The sequence below is a fragment of the Lynx rufus genome, unplaced genomic scaffold (genome assembly GCF_022079265.1).
Source record: "Lynx rufus isolate CCGP_SWC_20201006 ecotype Redwood Valley unplaced genomic scaffold, mLynRuf1.p SCAF_12, whole genome shotgun sequence".
NCBI classification, from domain to species: Eukaryota; Metazoa; Chordata; class Mammalia; order Carnivora; family Felidae; genus Lynx; species Lynx rufus.
Window position 1 is genome coordinate 39,200,116 of NW_025814826.1, and position 16,574 is coordinate 39,216,689.

The 16,574-nt window shown below is 37.1% G+C and overlaps 1 protein-coding gene across 1 annotated transcript; it reads right to left on the minus strand.

Moving 5' to 3' along the window:
* Positions 1-15,273: 15,273 nt before the first annotated feature.
* TMEM74 (transmembrane protein 74) lies at positions 15,274-16,191 on the minus strand. Its single transcript, XM_047073791.1, has one exon. The coding sequence runs from the start codon at positions 16,189-16,191 to the stop codon at positions 15,274-15,276; it is 918 nt and encodes a 305-aa protein (XP_046929747.1).
* Between the last annotated feature and the right edge of the window lie 383 nt (positions 16,192-16,574).

The following is a 16,574-nucleotide window of genomic DNA, read 5'->3' on the forward strand; positions in this document are numbered from 1 at the left end:
TATCCATTCATCAGATGAATGGACACTTGGGCTGTTTCCATAATGTGGCTACTGTAAATAATGCTGCCATAAACATTGGGGTGCATATATCCCTTTGAGTCAGTATTTTTGTATTCTGATCCAGCAGAATTTTAAGATATAATATTTGAAGATGCCCAGTGAAAGCAGTAATTAAGGATTACTTTGCTGTTGTTCTTGTTGTTATCATTTTATTGTTTACTGGGTTATTTCATTTAGATCTTGTTAGACTCATCAGAATGTTCTCTATATAGGCAATGAAGAGCTTATTTTTTGACCAAGGTAATATATTATCAACATAAATTTCAAAGTTTTCAAACTAAAATTATATTCTCAACCCTTTATGGTATTAAAATTATTTAACTGATTGAATAAATTCAAAATGATTTTCCAAGTTAGAGGGACTTTTGCAAGGTCTCTGAGGGCTCCCATTCATGGAGACAGGCTAAGAACTTCCATATGCACCATCATAAAAAGGACCCTCTGAAATATTCACAATAGAATTTCAACTCTTCCCCTATAGGTCTGATACCTGAAGCATTTGAGATTTACTTTCATAGACAAATAGAATCTCAACAATGTGGGCACTCATCAGAGAATTCAAGAACGAAAGACCAGAGCCTGAGCAGTATTGTTAGAAGCTTTGCTAGAAAAATCCACTATTTGAAAGTCACTCAGAGAAGAATGTTAACTATCCGATCCCAAGAGAATTTGGGCTCCATGCCCTTAATTCATCAGAAAGCAAGCTGGGCTGTATTACCTTAGTTTTCTGATAATAATATATCTTTAGCTTTTAATATATTAGATATAATATAATTATATGATATATTAATTATATTTATATAATAATTTATATTATATATTATATAATCACATATTAATAGGATATGTTATAATAATACATATATAACAGTATGCATAATATAGTAATTAACATAATGATTATATTAATATATTGGAAGCATCCATTTGAAGAACATTTCTGTAGCTTTGGCAAAACTATTTTCCATTGTATTACTCATTGTTCTTTATGTAAAGATCTACATAATATATTCCTCTCAGAATTTTGTGCCAGGGGGTGTTTCTTTTTATAAATTAATACCTAGACTTTCTTTTTATCAAGTACTTCATAATAATGATCCAAAACTCTTCACTCTCTTTTTATTTTAATAGGAACCTCAAGGTTAACAAACTTATTGTGGGTTATTGACTAATATCAGGTATCTAGTTTATATTCTCTTTTCTTCCTTCTGATTAATTTTGACTTAATCTTTTACTGTTAATTTTGATTTAGGATCATTAATTGCATTGATCTTCTCTGAAATAGATGAAGTACAATTACAGTTACCATACATCCTAGATTTTACAGGGACATTTTGATTTCAAGTGGCATTATTCTTTTACCTACAGATGATTAATTGAAATTAATAATATACTTCCACATTCTTATATTTGTAAAGTTTTTCATGAAAATAAGTTCACTGACCATTAAATATTTGCAAGACCCTGGCTTCCATTTTGGGTCAACATAGCTTCATATCATAAATAAGCTCAACCTCATTCCACTACTCCAGACCCACATTTCCAGCGGCCATTAGCCATCTTCACTTGGATGTGCCCCACATACTCCAGAGGCATATCTTTTCCACCAAACCCAGTACTTCTTCCTGTACTTTCAAACCTTGATTACTGTTAAATTACCGAAGCAGTTTCTCTCACTCTCTCCACCCTGTTCACATTAATCATCAACTTTATTTGTTTTGATCTTTGAAATGGCTATGTTATTCCCTTGTCTCAGTCTCTTCACTTTTCTAGTTCATCATTATTCCTTGGCCCCTTCCTGTTGCTTCCCACCTGTCCTCTACTCCAGCATCTGAGTTTTCTTTCTAAAACTGAGTTCTGATTATGCCATTTTTAAAAGAAAATATCAGTAGTTCTTCCATTATCTGTAGAATATAGTTCAATTACATAACCATGACAAATAGTTGTCTTCTACCCCAATTTCCACTATTTACTCCTTTAACACACTTGTTTGCAGCGTTCACCCTTCATCTACCCCTGCTTCCTTCCCCTGCCCATATCACAACTCCTTTCAAGGATCACTTTCCTAGTATTTCTGGGAGAAATTATAGGTGAGTCAGTACATACCACAGCCTGTTTTTCTTCTGCCAGCAACTACCTGCTGCTGTTAGGTCTGGTTCAAACTTTCATTTGCTTCCCTAAGATCATGGAATTCTGGAACAGCCAAGGAGCCTGCCTCTAATGCCAAGGGGCCTGCTCTTCCCTTCTCTGCCCCATCCTTGAATTCTCCATGGTTCTACAAATATGAGGTTGTTATACATAGCTGACTTGTATGAAAGGTTTGAAGACATTAAAAGAGAAGGTACAGAATAATTAGGAACAGGGAATAGCTTCATATTAAATATGTAATATCACTGATCTTCAAAATCCTAAAGCCATCTTTGCAATGGGGAATTTGTCAACAAGTAGACTTTCCTTCTGAAGCCTATGACTTCTTGGGCCCTCTCCCTCTGCCCTTTTCTCCCTGGATGGGTATGCCTAACTTGCAAGTTCCTCATTATTTATTATATATAATAAAGTAATTATATATATATTATATATATAAAGTATTTATATTATATATAATTTAGTATATATAATAAAGTAATACTTTCCACCCTCTCTCCCCCTCAGAGGGGGAAGTTCAACCTGTGAGTAAAAAGCTACAAAATGGGCCCACTGTTATAAAATGGAAAAATTCCTTTTTTAAAACCAGTATGGTTTAGCATAGTGAGAAAAAAAATAACTTTTCTACTAAACTATTTTCTTACGCAGTTGGATAGAACTTGACAATAATAAAACCAACTTCTCAGATAATTATAGGCCTCTTGGCAAGTCAGAATATTTTTTGATTGTGAAACAGATAATATCCCCTTTTCCTCTGACGTATGTTCTGACATAAAACCTAAACTCACAAAAACCTCATAAGACGAGGAAGGAAAACTGATGAATACAGTTCAGCACAAATAATGCCATCTAGCTACCAAATAAATTATTCATTGTAGCTATTTATATGGTGTAATTCCTATACTTACCTGACAATATGCTGACAAGTTCTTCTCTCTACTATATTTTTCGTCAGTCGACTTATTCAAGTCTGAGAAGAATGATAAGAGAATAATTGCCTCTCTCTCTCTCCTTCAAAATTGTGTAGATTATGTTCATTATTCTAAGTTGTAGACAAAAATATTAAATTATTATATTTACAAGAAGGACAGTCTTGTCTCTGTGACTCCTTTAAAGGATGAGAGTATAAATGTAATTAGGGAACAAACTGGGTCACCCTGGTTCATTACTTCATGAATCACTGAATCCTAGGCCTGGCAGGGGACCTTGAGAGACACCCTCCCACTCTCAGCAAGAAGATATCACCAATCCCATTTTCATGGCCCTATTGAGAGGTTCTCACATTTTGCCTTCTAAGTCATTCCGGCATAATAATCCTGGATATCAGGATGGATAACTGAATTCTTCATATTGCTTTCTTCCTCCCTGCCCCCCCCCCGCAGGAAGCATCATGTTTTGTTTTGTTTTGTTTTTGAAAGAGAGGGAGAGAGAGAGAAAAATAGAGAGTGGGAGAGGGGCAGAGAGATGAAGAGAGAAAGAGAATCCCAAGCAAGCTCTGCACTGTCAGCACAGGACCCTACATGGGGCTTAAACCCACAAACCGTGAGATCATGACCTGAGCTGAAATCAAGAGTCGGTCACTTAATGGAATGAGCCACCCAGGCACCCCTACATGTTGCTTTCTTATCTTCTTATATTAGCCCAGGGAAGTCAAGATCTAAAAATAAATTATTATTTTTTCCAATAAAAATTATTTTATTTTATTTTCTGGTTCCAAAACTTTTTCACTGTCATAGTACAGTTAAGTGCATGGGCTCAAACCCTACTTCCACAACTTACTAGCTGTGTGACCTTGAAGAATTTTATACCTTTATGTGCCTCATTTTCATCATCATTAACATTGAAGTGACAATGGTGGCTACCTTATAGGGTCCATATGAAGATTAAATTAAAGGAGTTCATAGTTGTAAATGTCTTGAATGAAAACTGGCATATAGTATTATAAAAATGCTTGTTAAAAACTAAAAGCACATTTATAAAGAAAAAGAGAAATTCAGGAAATACAACAAAAGAAGCAAATTACTAATAACCTTACTCTAGAGATAGCTATTTACATTTTAATGTTCCTTCTTGCCATGTGTACATATAAACTACATACCTAGCACATAATTGGGATGATGCTGTATTTGAGAAAAGGCCCTGTATCATGAATTTCTTCACTTAATGTTACATTATGAGCACTTCTCCATATCCTTAAAAATCTTTGAAAAGCTTTAGTGGTTTTACAGCAATCCTTTTATGAGCTTACCTCATCTCAACAATCCCTCTATCCAGCTATGAGATTGTTTTCAGTGTTTCACTTTGTAGGTAAAGCGGCAGTAAATATCTTTGTAAATCAACTTTTATCCATCTCCTTGAATATTTCTATTCTAAGTTTTCTTGAAGTGGGATACTGGGGGAAAGAATATTTCGAAGATTCCAGGTGCATACTATTAATTTGTGTTTCAGAAAGAAATGTATTAGTCGATGCCCCTATGAAGCTATGTATGAAATAATATCTTTCATGGCAACATTAAGCATTGCTTTTTAAAAAGGGGGAAGAATGTTCCCAATTTGATACAATAAAAATTGTATCAGTTTTAATATTTTAAATTAAATGTTTTCATTCCTGGTGAAAGTGAATGTTTCTACATTTCAGCTGTTAAAAACTAGTGAATTTTTCCTGAGACATGCCTTAGCCTTTGGCTCTGCAAGTAGAAGCCATTGTTCTTTTACATTTTCACTTGTGTCGTGGTTTCTAACTTTAATCCACTTCGTGGCTCTCCTCTAAAGGATTTTTCCTTTTTTGGGTTCTTCTCTTATCCTGGAAACCAGGATAAGAGGCTACTTTAGTATTGGGGCCAGACTACTCGTTTCTGGCATAATGAGAGAATTCATCATGTTTCTATTTCTGCAAGTCATGAGCAATCAAGTGGTTGGTACGAGTTAGTATTGATCTGGGTACTACGGAGGTAAGAGAGGGTCCTTGCCCTTCCAGAATTTAAAGCTTAATTGTAAAGAAAACCCTAATGCATGAAACAATTAGTGATCAATACAAGGCAGCCTACACTGAGTGAATTTTAGAATACAGATACTAAGTGCCATGGTCATTTAAAGAAGGGAGAGATCAATGATGATGTGAGTAATCATCAGTGAGGTTGGCCTTGGCAGAAGGAAGGATAGGCAGTTGAGGTGAAAAGAACTACAGAAGTAAATGACAGCCTATTATAGATACAAAGAGCATGGATTTTTGTGTCAGACCCAGGTGGGAAGTCTTAGCTCCACCATATACTAGCTTTAAACTTAAGCAAGGGTATTAACCAGTCAAACTCTGGGTTTGAATCCCAACTCTGTCACTTATGAACTGTGTGTCAGAGCTAATATTTTGGGCAAGCTAATAGATTCAGTGGTAAATCTAACTTTGTTCATGAATAACATTATGGTAATCAGAGTACCTACCTCACAGGATTGTTGTGGGGATTAAATGAGCAAATGTGAGAACTGGGTCCTGGTACATTATAAGCACTCAGTAGTTTTAGCTTTCATCATTAACCTCTTTAGGCATCAATTTAGTAAATGTAATAAATCACTATATATGTAATCTATCACTATAGTAAATATAATCTATCACCAGTAAATGTAAATGATAATATACAAATGTAATCTATCACTAGTAAATGATAGTAAATGTAATCTATCACTATAATAGATAACTATGAGTGTCTTGACTGAGAACTAGATAGATTTGTAATTGCAAAGGAAAGAAAGAGCCTGGAACTGAAGATTTTTCCCCAAATTATGATGAACATCTTATAATTTGAAGTGAAATGCTTGGCTCTTCCCTCAATGTCAGTTTATTTATTCATTAGCCCACATGCACAGACCTATATCTTCCTCCATTTGGGCTTGAAAGCCTTTTTCTCTGCCAGGCCCAAAGTCAACTCTGATTGAGGAAGGAAGTAAAAGGTATGCAACTTTCTTAACCACTTCAGTCAGGAAGTAACACCCATCACTTTGCTTACATTCCATTGGTGCAAATTAGTCATGCGGCCCCACCTAAGTGAAGAGTGAATGGGGAATTGTAGTCCCTGGTTGGGTCACTGCTCTCTAGCAATAACTTGACACAAAGCTGCCATGATCTCTCTCTTTTCCTTACGCACAGCATATAAACTCCCAAGGGGGATGACTCAAAGATTCATCCAGATATGTCATTAATGAACCTTTATGTTTCAGAGACTCTCTCAGCCTCATCTATTACTGTTTTGGACCTAGTATCAGTCTCTCCCAACCCTCTTTACTTCTGTTTGCAACCAGGGAATTTTCCTGAGCTTACCACTTGTTTAAGGAATGATTTAACATAGGTGCTGGCTTTGTTCTCTTCCTTCTCTGGTGCACCCAGTTTCCCTGCTATGGATCTGCTCAGCAGCAGGGGGCATCGCTGACTATGCCATTTAAGTATCAAGGGAAAATAAGTTCAATTTTTAGCAATTGTTCTTAATGTCATCTGTATTCCAGAGTAGTTACATTTGCTAATTTGGCAGAACATGGACAAGGTAAAATAAAATTCAAAGATAAATTCAATATAAGCACACAAACTCTCTGGTCTGGACAAACGGCAGTGAAGAACAGCCTTTTGCCAGACTGCTCACTGAAAAATATCTTTTAAGTTTTAATACTGAGAAATGTTAAAAACAAGAAAAACTTTTCAACCAAATAAAAGGATTTTGTTGGGCTTTTCTACGGCAAAACTCTTCTTTTCAAAAGACAGAGTTTTCTGCCACATAACATTGGAGCTAATGATTGGAGCTATGGCTACTCAAGGTCTGGAGGCTTATGGTACAAGATATTAGCACATCATACTTTACAATTGAGGAAGACAGTTTTCAGATTGATTTTATGTCTTATGAAGAGAAATAAAATTTTCTTTCTCAGGCATGTCTATGATGGTAGAAATAAGAGACCTCCAAATGAATAGTTTCCACATAGATGATTGATAATGATGAAGGAGAGGAGGAGGCTAAGGAAGAGGAGGAAGGGAAGGAGGAGAAAAGAGGAGGAAGAGGTGGAAGAGGGAGAGAAGGTGAAGGAGAATATTATTTTTTATCATGATGATGGCCCAGTTCAGTTATTTGTCAGCCAGTACTTAATCAACATAAACACAGCTCCCACGTACTTCCAAACACCTACGTTGTGCCATTACAAAGCAGCCCACTGAAGGGGCGCCTGGGTGGCTCAGTCAGTTAAGCCGCGGACTTCAGCTCAGGCCATGATCTCGCGGTCCGTGAGTTCTAGCCCCGTGTCAGGCTCTGTGCTGACAGCTCAGAGCCTGGAGCCTGCTTCAGATTCTGTGTCTCCCTCTCTCTGACCCTCCCCTGTTCATGCTCTGTCTCTCCCTGTCTCAAAAATAAATAAACGTTAAAAAAAAAAAAACTTAAAAAAAAAAAAGCAGCCCACTGAAGATAATGGTGAACCTAAAGATGGAATACTCGACAGGGTTCCCTCTCAGCCTTTGTCCCATTTATCATTCTTAAGTTTCATCCTGCAAAGCAAACACTATTATCCCTATTTTACAAATGAAGAAACTAGGTCTTGGGGCGCCTGGGGGCTCAATCAATTAAGTGTCTGACTCTTGACAAAAGCTCAGGTCATGATCTCATAGTTCAACAGTTCAAGCCCCCCATTGGGCTCTGTACTGACAGTGTGGAGCCTGCTCAGGATTCTCTCTCTCCCTTTCTCTGTCCCTCCTTGTGTGTGCACACTCTGTCTCACTCTCTCTCTCAAAATAAATAAATAAACTTAAAAAAAAAAAAGAAACTAGAACTCAGATGACTTGACAAGAGTAGAGGAGCAGGCATTCAAACTTCATTTGTTTCCCTGATTATGAAGTTCTCATTATACCATGTGTTATGAAGACTAAGCAAGATACTACATGAAAGCTGAATGCCTGGCACATAGCACTCAGATGGGACTTTCTTCCATCTTTGAGCTCCTTCCCGGAGAGTACATAAATCCTTTGAGAACTATTGTGCACACAGGAAGAATAACTACATTTTCTTTTCAGCTCTAAGGAAAGTGTCAGTATAAGCTTATCTGAACCTCGGTGGGGGAAGTGAGTAGGATGACTGCGAGTTTTGATGGGTTTAATTTGGTTTTATATTTTGAGAAATGGCTATGTTCTCTAAAACAAAATATTGGTACGATTGCCTTACAGAAAGAGTTTATTTCTCAAACCCCATGACTATTCCTTGACTTTATAAAATGATGAATACAAAATGAAATAGCTAGTATAGAATTTTTTGTTGTTGTTGCAGGGGTAATATTCCTTCTAACCTGGAATAAGTAATGACTTTCTAGTGAAGTTGTCCTAGGTTTCAATCTTTTCTCTACTGCTTATTAGTTGTGTAACTTTGGCCAGTTATCTAATATTCTTGAGCTCCAGTCTTTTATTTTTAAAATGAAGGTAATAATTCTTAGCTTGCAGGCGTGTTGTGAGAGTCTAGTAAGGTATAAATTCCATAACATATAGTAAGGAATTAAGAAAGTGCTTCCTCCTGCTCAGGAGTTCAAAGAATTGGGATTGGTATTTTAATCCCTTCATTTTTATGATAAAGTAATACAACAAAATCATAATAGGTAATCTTAAAGTAAATTGGGAGCATTTCCCTCGTTAAAAAGCACTACTGAATTTTATGTTTCTGGGAGTTTTTAGAATAGTTTTTTGTTGTTGTTGTTTTTCTGGGAGATTTTTTTGCCCTCAGTATAAAAATATTAAAAATAAATGGATCAAGCAGTCATCAGAGAATGCAGGAATTTTTATGTTGATACATAATATGCTTTAACAACACAAAGACCTTAGAAATTGTGGTGGTTATTAGTGTTTGCCAAACAGCCCTAGGTCTCCCCACTTCAGGGCACATGACGGAACTGCATTTCCTGGCCCGACTGGGACTATGTAATTAGTCCTAGCCGGCAAGTTGCCAGGAGGTCCAGTGCCTGTTCCAGACCATTCAGACTCTCTTCTTCCCTAGAGCCTGACAACCAGCAACATTGGAAAGGTAGCTAAATCAGATAGGGTCTCTAAGAGACTTCTTGCTGACCTGTAAGAGTCATATAAAAAAGATACTGTGGAATTGTAGCAGCATTATGTAGCTCATTCCAAATGATCAGAGGTGGTTAAAAAAAAAAAAGTCTTCTAGCAAAAAGTACATAAAACTACATTAAACATATATGTTTATTAATATATGTGTATGTGTGTGTGTGTGTGTGTGTGTGTGTGTGTGTGTGTGTATATATATATGTAACTAGTTTTTTTCTTTTATAGTACATTAGAATCTTGATCCAATTTTTGTTTTAAATAAGTGGAGTAAATTATGAAGCTTCACTTTAAACTGCCCCCTTAGAAGTCTCAGCCTTGACAATACTAATACACAATAAGGATAACATTTCACTTAATAATATAAATTATTATTCATCCTTCAAATGAAAATGGAGATCAAAAGTAGATTAAGAGAAATTTAAGAGTAGGATCATAAGTTAATTTGATTTTTTTTCATCTAAAAGCTTTCTAGATATTTGGATAAGTATTTTTTAAAATATCAATAAATACCAATTCATGTGTTTTTCCCACATCGTGCAATTCACACTCTAAGTTTAATACTGAGTAAAACCAAATAGCTTTGACTATTTCATACAAAGTAAAATAATAAAGTATGGTTTATATTGTTCAATGATATAGTAGCAAGAAAAATGACATATTGGAGTCAGGGTAAATATCACTTGCAATTTTTTTGGACAAATAATTTCAAATATAATCTTAAAAGACCAAATCAGCATCACAGATTCATATTCAAATCAATAAAAGTTAACAAACACAATGAAACATCTTTATAAACAGTTTTATTTTAAAATGATATGACACACTTGCAATTAACACATAAGGCATCACATGCCCAAAGGAAAAGCCCATAACCTTAATAACTGCCCTTTTAGAATATTAAAACACATAATCAACATCAAATTATTTTTCTTGTTTGGCAAGAAAAATAAAATTAAAAGCATGATGAGAACCACAAAATAGAAACTCCCAATATACTATATAGTAATAATCCATCATTGCATTCTTGTACATTTGTTCAGAGCCTGGGTAGGAAGCATAAAGATGGCAGTGGGAGAGTAAGACTGGCTCTTCCCAAAACACAGGAAAATTGCTAAAACTTGGAGCAGAGGAAAGTACTGTCTGCTTTCCATATTTCCTTGAAATAAAACAAGAATTCATGGTAAAATAACTTCTAAATATGCCACACTCTTATGAGCCTGAAATTGAGCGGTTAAGAAAATAAATCAAACATCTGTGAGATGCTGACCAGCCAAAAAAGATCTATGTAATTATGGCATTTCATTCTGAGGTTGATTCTAAATCCTTAATTCATGACCTGTGAAAGACTTCTGTTATCCTTAAAGTCAACGTTAAGGCATGCCAAGTTTCCTATAAGAAAATTGTTCTAACAATAGCTTTGGGTATTACAGTTCTACAATTATAAAACATTCTCCTAATACATATATAGACTTGAGTGGACATAAACTTACGCATTAACAAACATAAACTACAGGTATGCTCTTAAATGTAAGCCACAGATTATTGAAATCACTTTTACATATTTAAAAGAACATCCCCCTTTTTACAGTGTCAGTGCACAAATCAGGCAAATTATTTCCCAAGGCTTCTGACCATAAAAGTTGGAAGGAGAGAATATTATAGAGTACTATGAACCATAAAATGATATAGCTGAAAGACAATGATATGTTAATTCTCTTTCTTATGAACCCTTTTATGCTGGGAAAAGCCAGTGAGACTTCATTATAATTCTTTTCATTGTAGTCATTCTTTATGCCCAGTTCTGGGAAAGGTCAAACCCCATTACAGAGAACTGTAAGGATCTGTCTTATTCCTTTGTCACAGTGGAATCTAGCTGGTGGTATTAAATCTTGCTGAATAGGTGAGCCATTGGTGAAGGTTGTGAATCTCTTTGGTCAGACCACATTTTTGTGGTGGCAGTAATTGCCGCAATGGAATCTGACCTTCAGATTGAAAAACCTTCTCCTACTAGATATATAGAATTTTTTTTTTCCTTAACTCTAGATGACTAATCCAGGTAAGGTTTTGCATATGCCTGTCATTGCACATATGAAAGATGAAGGCTGAAATGTTTAAATGCTCTTGCCTAGAATTTTTGCCTGTCACAAGAAGCAACAAAAAGTAGAGCCACTTGGGTTCAGACCCTAATTCCTGCCATTCAGCTGGTGTAGTGCTCACTCAGTCACTACCCTTACTCTGGAGGACAAAGGGAAGGCACAAATGAATTTAGTAGGGCAGTCTCTTTGTCTAAATTTGCACCTCAAAGGACATGTGCCAGCACTGGTCCAATTGGGTCCCTAAAACAAGTAAGTATGAGAGGGAGGTATTTTCAGCTAAGATATTTTAAGTAGCCATCAAAGCATGTGATACCAGTATCAGGCAAGTATCCAAGCCCCAATAAGGAGCCTTTTATTAAAGCCATTAGGAGGATCAGGGGCACCTGGGTGGCTCAGTAGGTTGCACGTCCAACTTTGGCTCAGATCATGATCTCATGGTTCATGAGTTTGAGCCCCACATTGGGCTTGCCAGTATCAGCACAGAGCCTGGCTGTCAAAGTAAAACCCACTTCGGATCCTCTGTCCCTGTCTCTCTCTGCCCCACCCTTGCTCACACTCTCTCTCTCAAAAATAAACAAACATTTAATAGATAGATAGATAGATAGATAGATAGATAGATAGATAGAAGGATTAAACTGCCCATTAACATATAGATCCCAGTAGTAATAAAGAAAGCTTTCTTTCTGGTACTCACCCCTTTGGACCACATTACTGAACAATGAACTGCTTTACGATTAGGAAAGTACTTTAGTTTAGTTTTTTAACACCTGATAAAAAGTTTAAGACCTAAACCACAGACCTCTGAAAAAGCTTTGCTGTTCCAGATCTAGCAATAAAAGGTTTCATGGACAACGACCAGCACCATGTTAAAAAGATAGATGTAAGGTCATAATCTCCATGTAGGATCCAAGACCAACACCATAGCTATCATCTGTTCAATGTGTGTAATATAATCACCTGATCTGCCAAAGTCCTTCTAAATAAATATATTTAGAGCCAAAAGCCTCTGTATCTGATTGAAAACAATAGTGTCTAAAGTCCAGGGCTTTTTGTTGCTTGTGTTACCAAGGCTTTAAATTCAAGTAATCCTTATCTTGAATTCAGGCACTGATAGGATCGACTAGGGCTATACAAGGGAATACTGGAGGAAAGCTGATTAAGGCAGTTATCTGAACTGTGTCAACACAGCACTATAGGAGATGTCCAGATGATTTCTGAATTGGTTCTTTTTGGAGTAATAGTCTGCCATCATATAAGTAGAGACTTGAAAGAGATGTGTCCTATATATGGACAGATTTAAATAGTGTTGAAATAAGTAAGCATTGATTACTATACTTCAATTTTAAAATTTTAAGGAAGGGAAGGAAGAAATATATTCTGACTTGTTAGGTCTTTCCTCATGCATATCTTTTACTAATTGGGATACATATACAGATATAATAGGATATATATATATATATATATATATATATATATATATATATATATATCTCCCTTAGATCACATCAGAACTGTATGTGATTTGGTAGCACTGGAAGATTCATTAAATGTTTCCAAATGAAAAGTTCTGGCTTTTTCTCCTTTATCCAGTTTTACATTATTGAAAAACTTCCTAACACTTGATTCTCAAACTTGTCCTCCTTCATGAGCTGAAAATCAGGCTGCACATTAATTCAGTTTAGCCTGCAATTTGGCTAATTAATCATGTTTCTCCAATAAATAAAAACAACACTCAGCTGATCCCACTTAGCTTTTAAGAACAAGCATTATTTTTTTAACGTATTTTTTTTTAAAAGACACACAGCCCAGACCTACTCACTCATTCAAGGATATCATTACCTTATTGCCCCAACTTAATGTATGGTGGGGCCCAAGCAGGTTTGAATCTGATAATTTATAAACCTTCAAAATATTGAATTTATACTTCCAGTAAGCCAGCTTCAACATAAACCGTGACATGAGAATCACAATAAAACAAAAACTTTTTTCAAAAAGCACGATGAAACAGCAATAGAAAACAAAAATCACGTTTATGATGTTCCAATTATTTCCAAGTCAGTTAATAGCCTGTTATATAGAATAAGGTAATTCAGCTACATCTAGCTTCCTCTGATGTCCACGTAAGTTCTCATTTTTACCTAATAATTCTTTCACATGCCTGCCCTCTCTATTTTTACTATCTTCTGATCCTACCTTTTTGATTTTCATCTTAACCCTTAGTAACACACAGTGTACCTAACTCATCAAATCAATCTCTGACATCAACAGGAGCTCATTTACATAAACATCCTGACTCACACACTCTGCCAGCCAGTCACCCACATACTCCAGTCCTCAATAACAACAAAAACTTCAGGCACTAGAATTAGGCTTTAGAATCAATAAAGAAATCATGTTCTCACTTACCCATCTCTGCCCTCCCACCCCAAATTCCAAGTTCCAGCCCTTTGTAAGATCCTGGTAATGCACTAATGGAAGTTAAAAGAGCTCTTGCAGTGGGAGGATGGAAACACCTCAAAGATTAATTGCAAAATGCAAGCTATTTGAGGCTCCATTTCCTACCCCTTCCCGAACCATAACTATACGGAGACAGTGTGTTAGTGTGGACACTGGGTGTGTGTTTTGCAAAGTTGTGACCACTTCGCCCATTGTGCCTCTCACGGAGCAAGTGTAAACATCATGAGGCAAGGCATCACAGTTTCCGAGGGCCTGGATGAGGAACGGAGAGAGACACTTAGACCATGTTAGGAGGAGGCGAGTTTTTGTGAGGATGCAGTTCCCACTGAATCAGTTTCCTCTCTCTTTGTCACTCTTATCTTTTAATTTTTTGGCTGTGGGCTTAAGGACCGCTTCCATCCTGGGGCAATGGTTTGTTGTTTCGCCAAGAGTAAGTGATACCAATTTCTAAATGTTTCTAACAGTCTAGCTGCATTTGTATTGGAAATTTTCTCCAAACAATAACAAAATGTCACCTGGGTGTGTCTGAGCTAATCATGACTCTGACCTGCCTAGAGGTTTATATGTCTGGGAAAATATTAAAAATGTCTAATGCTTTGCCCCTCTGGTGTGAGAACCAGGAAAGACTTCAAGAGCCCGGGTAACCTGTGGGATAGCTAAAACACAAACAGAAAATGAAATTTACGTAAGCAATTAATTTTACTGTACCTAGAAAATGGGCATGCAACACCAGCTCATATCTGGCACTAACATTCTGGGTTAAATTCAGATTGGTCTAATAATGATTTATATATTTTTCTTTTCCTAGAAAGTTTATTCTAATGATTTAGTTACCATTTCTGAGTACAGGAATAATTATAAATACAACATATATATTCTTGCATTTTTAAAATAATCAACATCCTCAAGCTTCAAAATATTCAAATTCAAAACCCTATATTTTAATGTTCAGCCAAATTAGAGGAAGAAAAAATTTAGCAAGAGAATGGATAAGCACCTTTGAGAATTAAATGTAAGCCTTATTATGTGATTAGTGCTTAGGTTCTTTTTCACAAAATAAGTTACTAATTGATCCTACTGTGTGCAGGACTTCCTAATGTCCAAAGAATACCCCATATCATGTTAAAAAATCATTTGTACGCTGGTTGTTAGAAATATTTTGCTATAGAAACAGAAGCTGATGGCCATTATAGATTAATTAATCTCAGCTCTTTACAAGGACAGGTGTAGCTGGTTGTAGTTTCTTAATGCATCTTAACACAGCTTTTCTTGTAAATAAAAAATACATATAGAACAAAAACACTCACTGGCTGTTGGTTTGTGAAATGAGCATTTCCTGACAAGCAAATAAACTGCACTGTTAATTTTAAGAAAAGTGGTTGGTTGGTTTGTTTTCACAGAAAATGCTAACGCAGACCCTCAAGAAGTTCACAACCAGAATTAACTCTGTACATCAAGAGCGTCTTCTTCTACCAAGGACAGTTCCAGGGTGTTTTCATTCGTGCAGGTTTTCATTCTGAAGTTGAAAGAACCGTAGAGTTTTGCAGACTCTTTGGAAGAGGCAAACCTGTTGCGACGATATAGCTCCCCCTTCCACATAGACATCATCAGCAAACAGGACAGAACGACCCCCCCAAGAGTGAGCAGGCAGAGTCCCGCAATCACACAGCGATCCAGGTGAGCCCCCAACCTCGCGCTCTCCTTCTCCAAGCGTTCCATCTCCCGGGCCGCCACGGTGTTGGGATCCACAGTCACTTCCCGTGGAACAATGTAAGAGATGATCACCAGCAAGATGCCAGTGACCAAGAACAAGATGGCACTGATGAAACCATAGTCAACTGACCTCCCTGAAGATGTGGCTTCCGAACTTACATCATCCTCATCTTCGGATATCAAGGATACGGCAGCCTCATGGGACCACTCGTTTGGATTTCCCCAGCCAAGGTCTCCCAGGTGATTGCTCCCTTTTGCTGAAGGGGAGCATCGGTTCCTTTGCTCTAAGTTGACATTCTCATCCACACAGGTAAAAGAAGTTTCTAATTCCTGGCTGCAGCAGTTGCAGACTTTCCGCCCTGCTGTTATTTGGTTGTTCCCTGAGTTGAGAGGTCCTGGTGGCAAGGAGTCTGTCTGAATAACTCTGTCTTGCAAAGAGGAGGAGGGGGATGCTGGAGAAGGACTAAGTTTAGATCCTTCAATCTCAGCTGCTTTTGGTGTTGACGTACAGTGTCTCTGGCAGCAGAGAGCAGCTTTGATGGCTGCTGCATCTGCCTGGCCATCAGGAGGGCCTCCTGAATGCCAGTCCCCAGCATCGCACAGGACAGCCTGGCTGCTCTTCTTAGCAAGGGAGTGGAGCTCCATGGGAGCTAGTCAGACATCCCCCAGCAGCTTCTGAGAATTCTGCCAACAGCAACACAGATAAGAACCCAACAAGAGCTAAGGCTGCACTACCAAGAATATCGCTCCTGAGGTCCCCATCTCCTTTTCAGCCACAACTGTAGACACCTCAGCCCCAGTTCCTCTAAAAGGAGTAAAAGAAAGGAGAGGATACCTAGTGGCAAGAAAGTATGAAGAGGGCAAATCCTCTGACTTATCACCGGGATTAACACTGAGAAACTTAGGTCAGGGTAGAAAAGAAGCACAGAGGAAGTAGCAGTGTCTCTGAAGAAAGCATTGCCGTCACCAAGCCAAATTTATCCAAGGACTCACACATTACTGTGACAGGATCCCTCAAATAAGAAGGC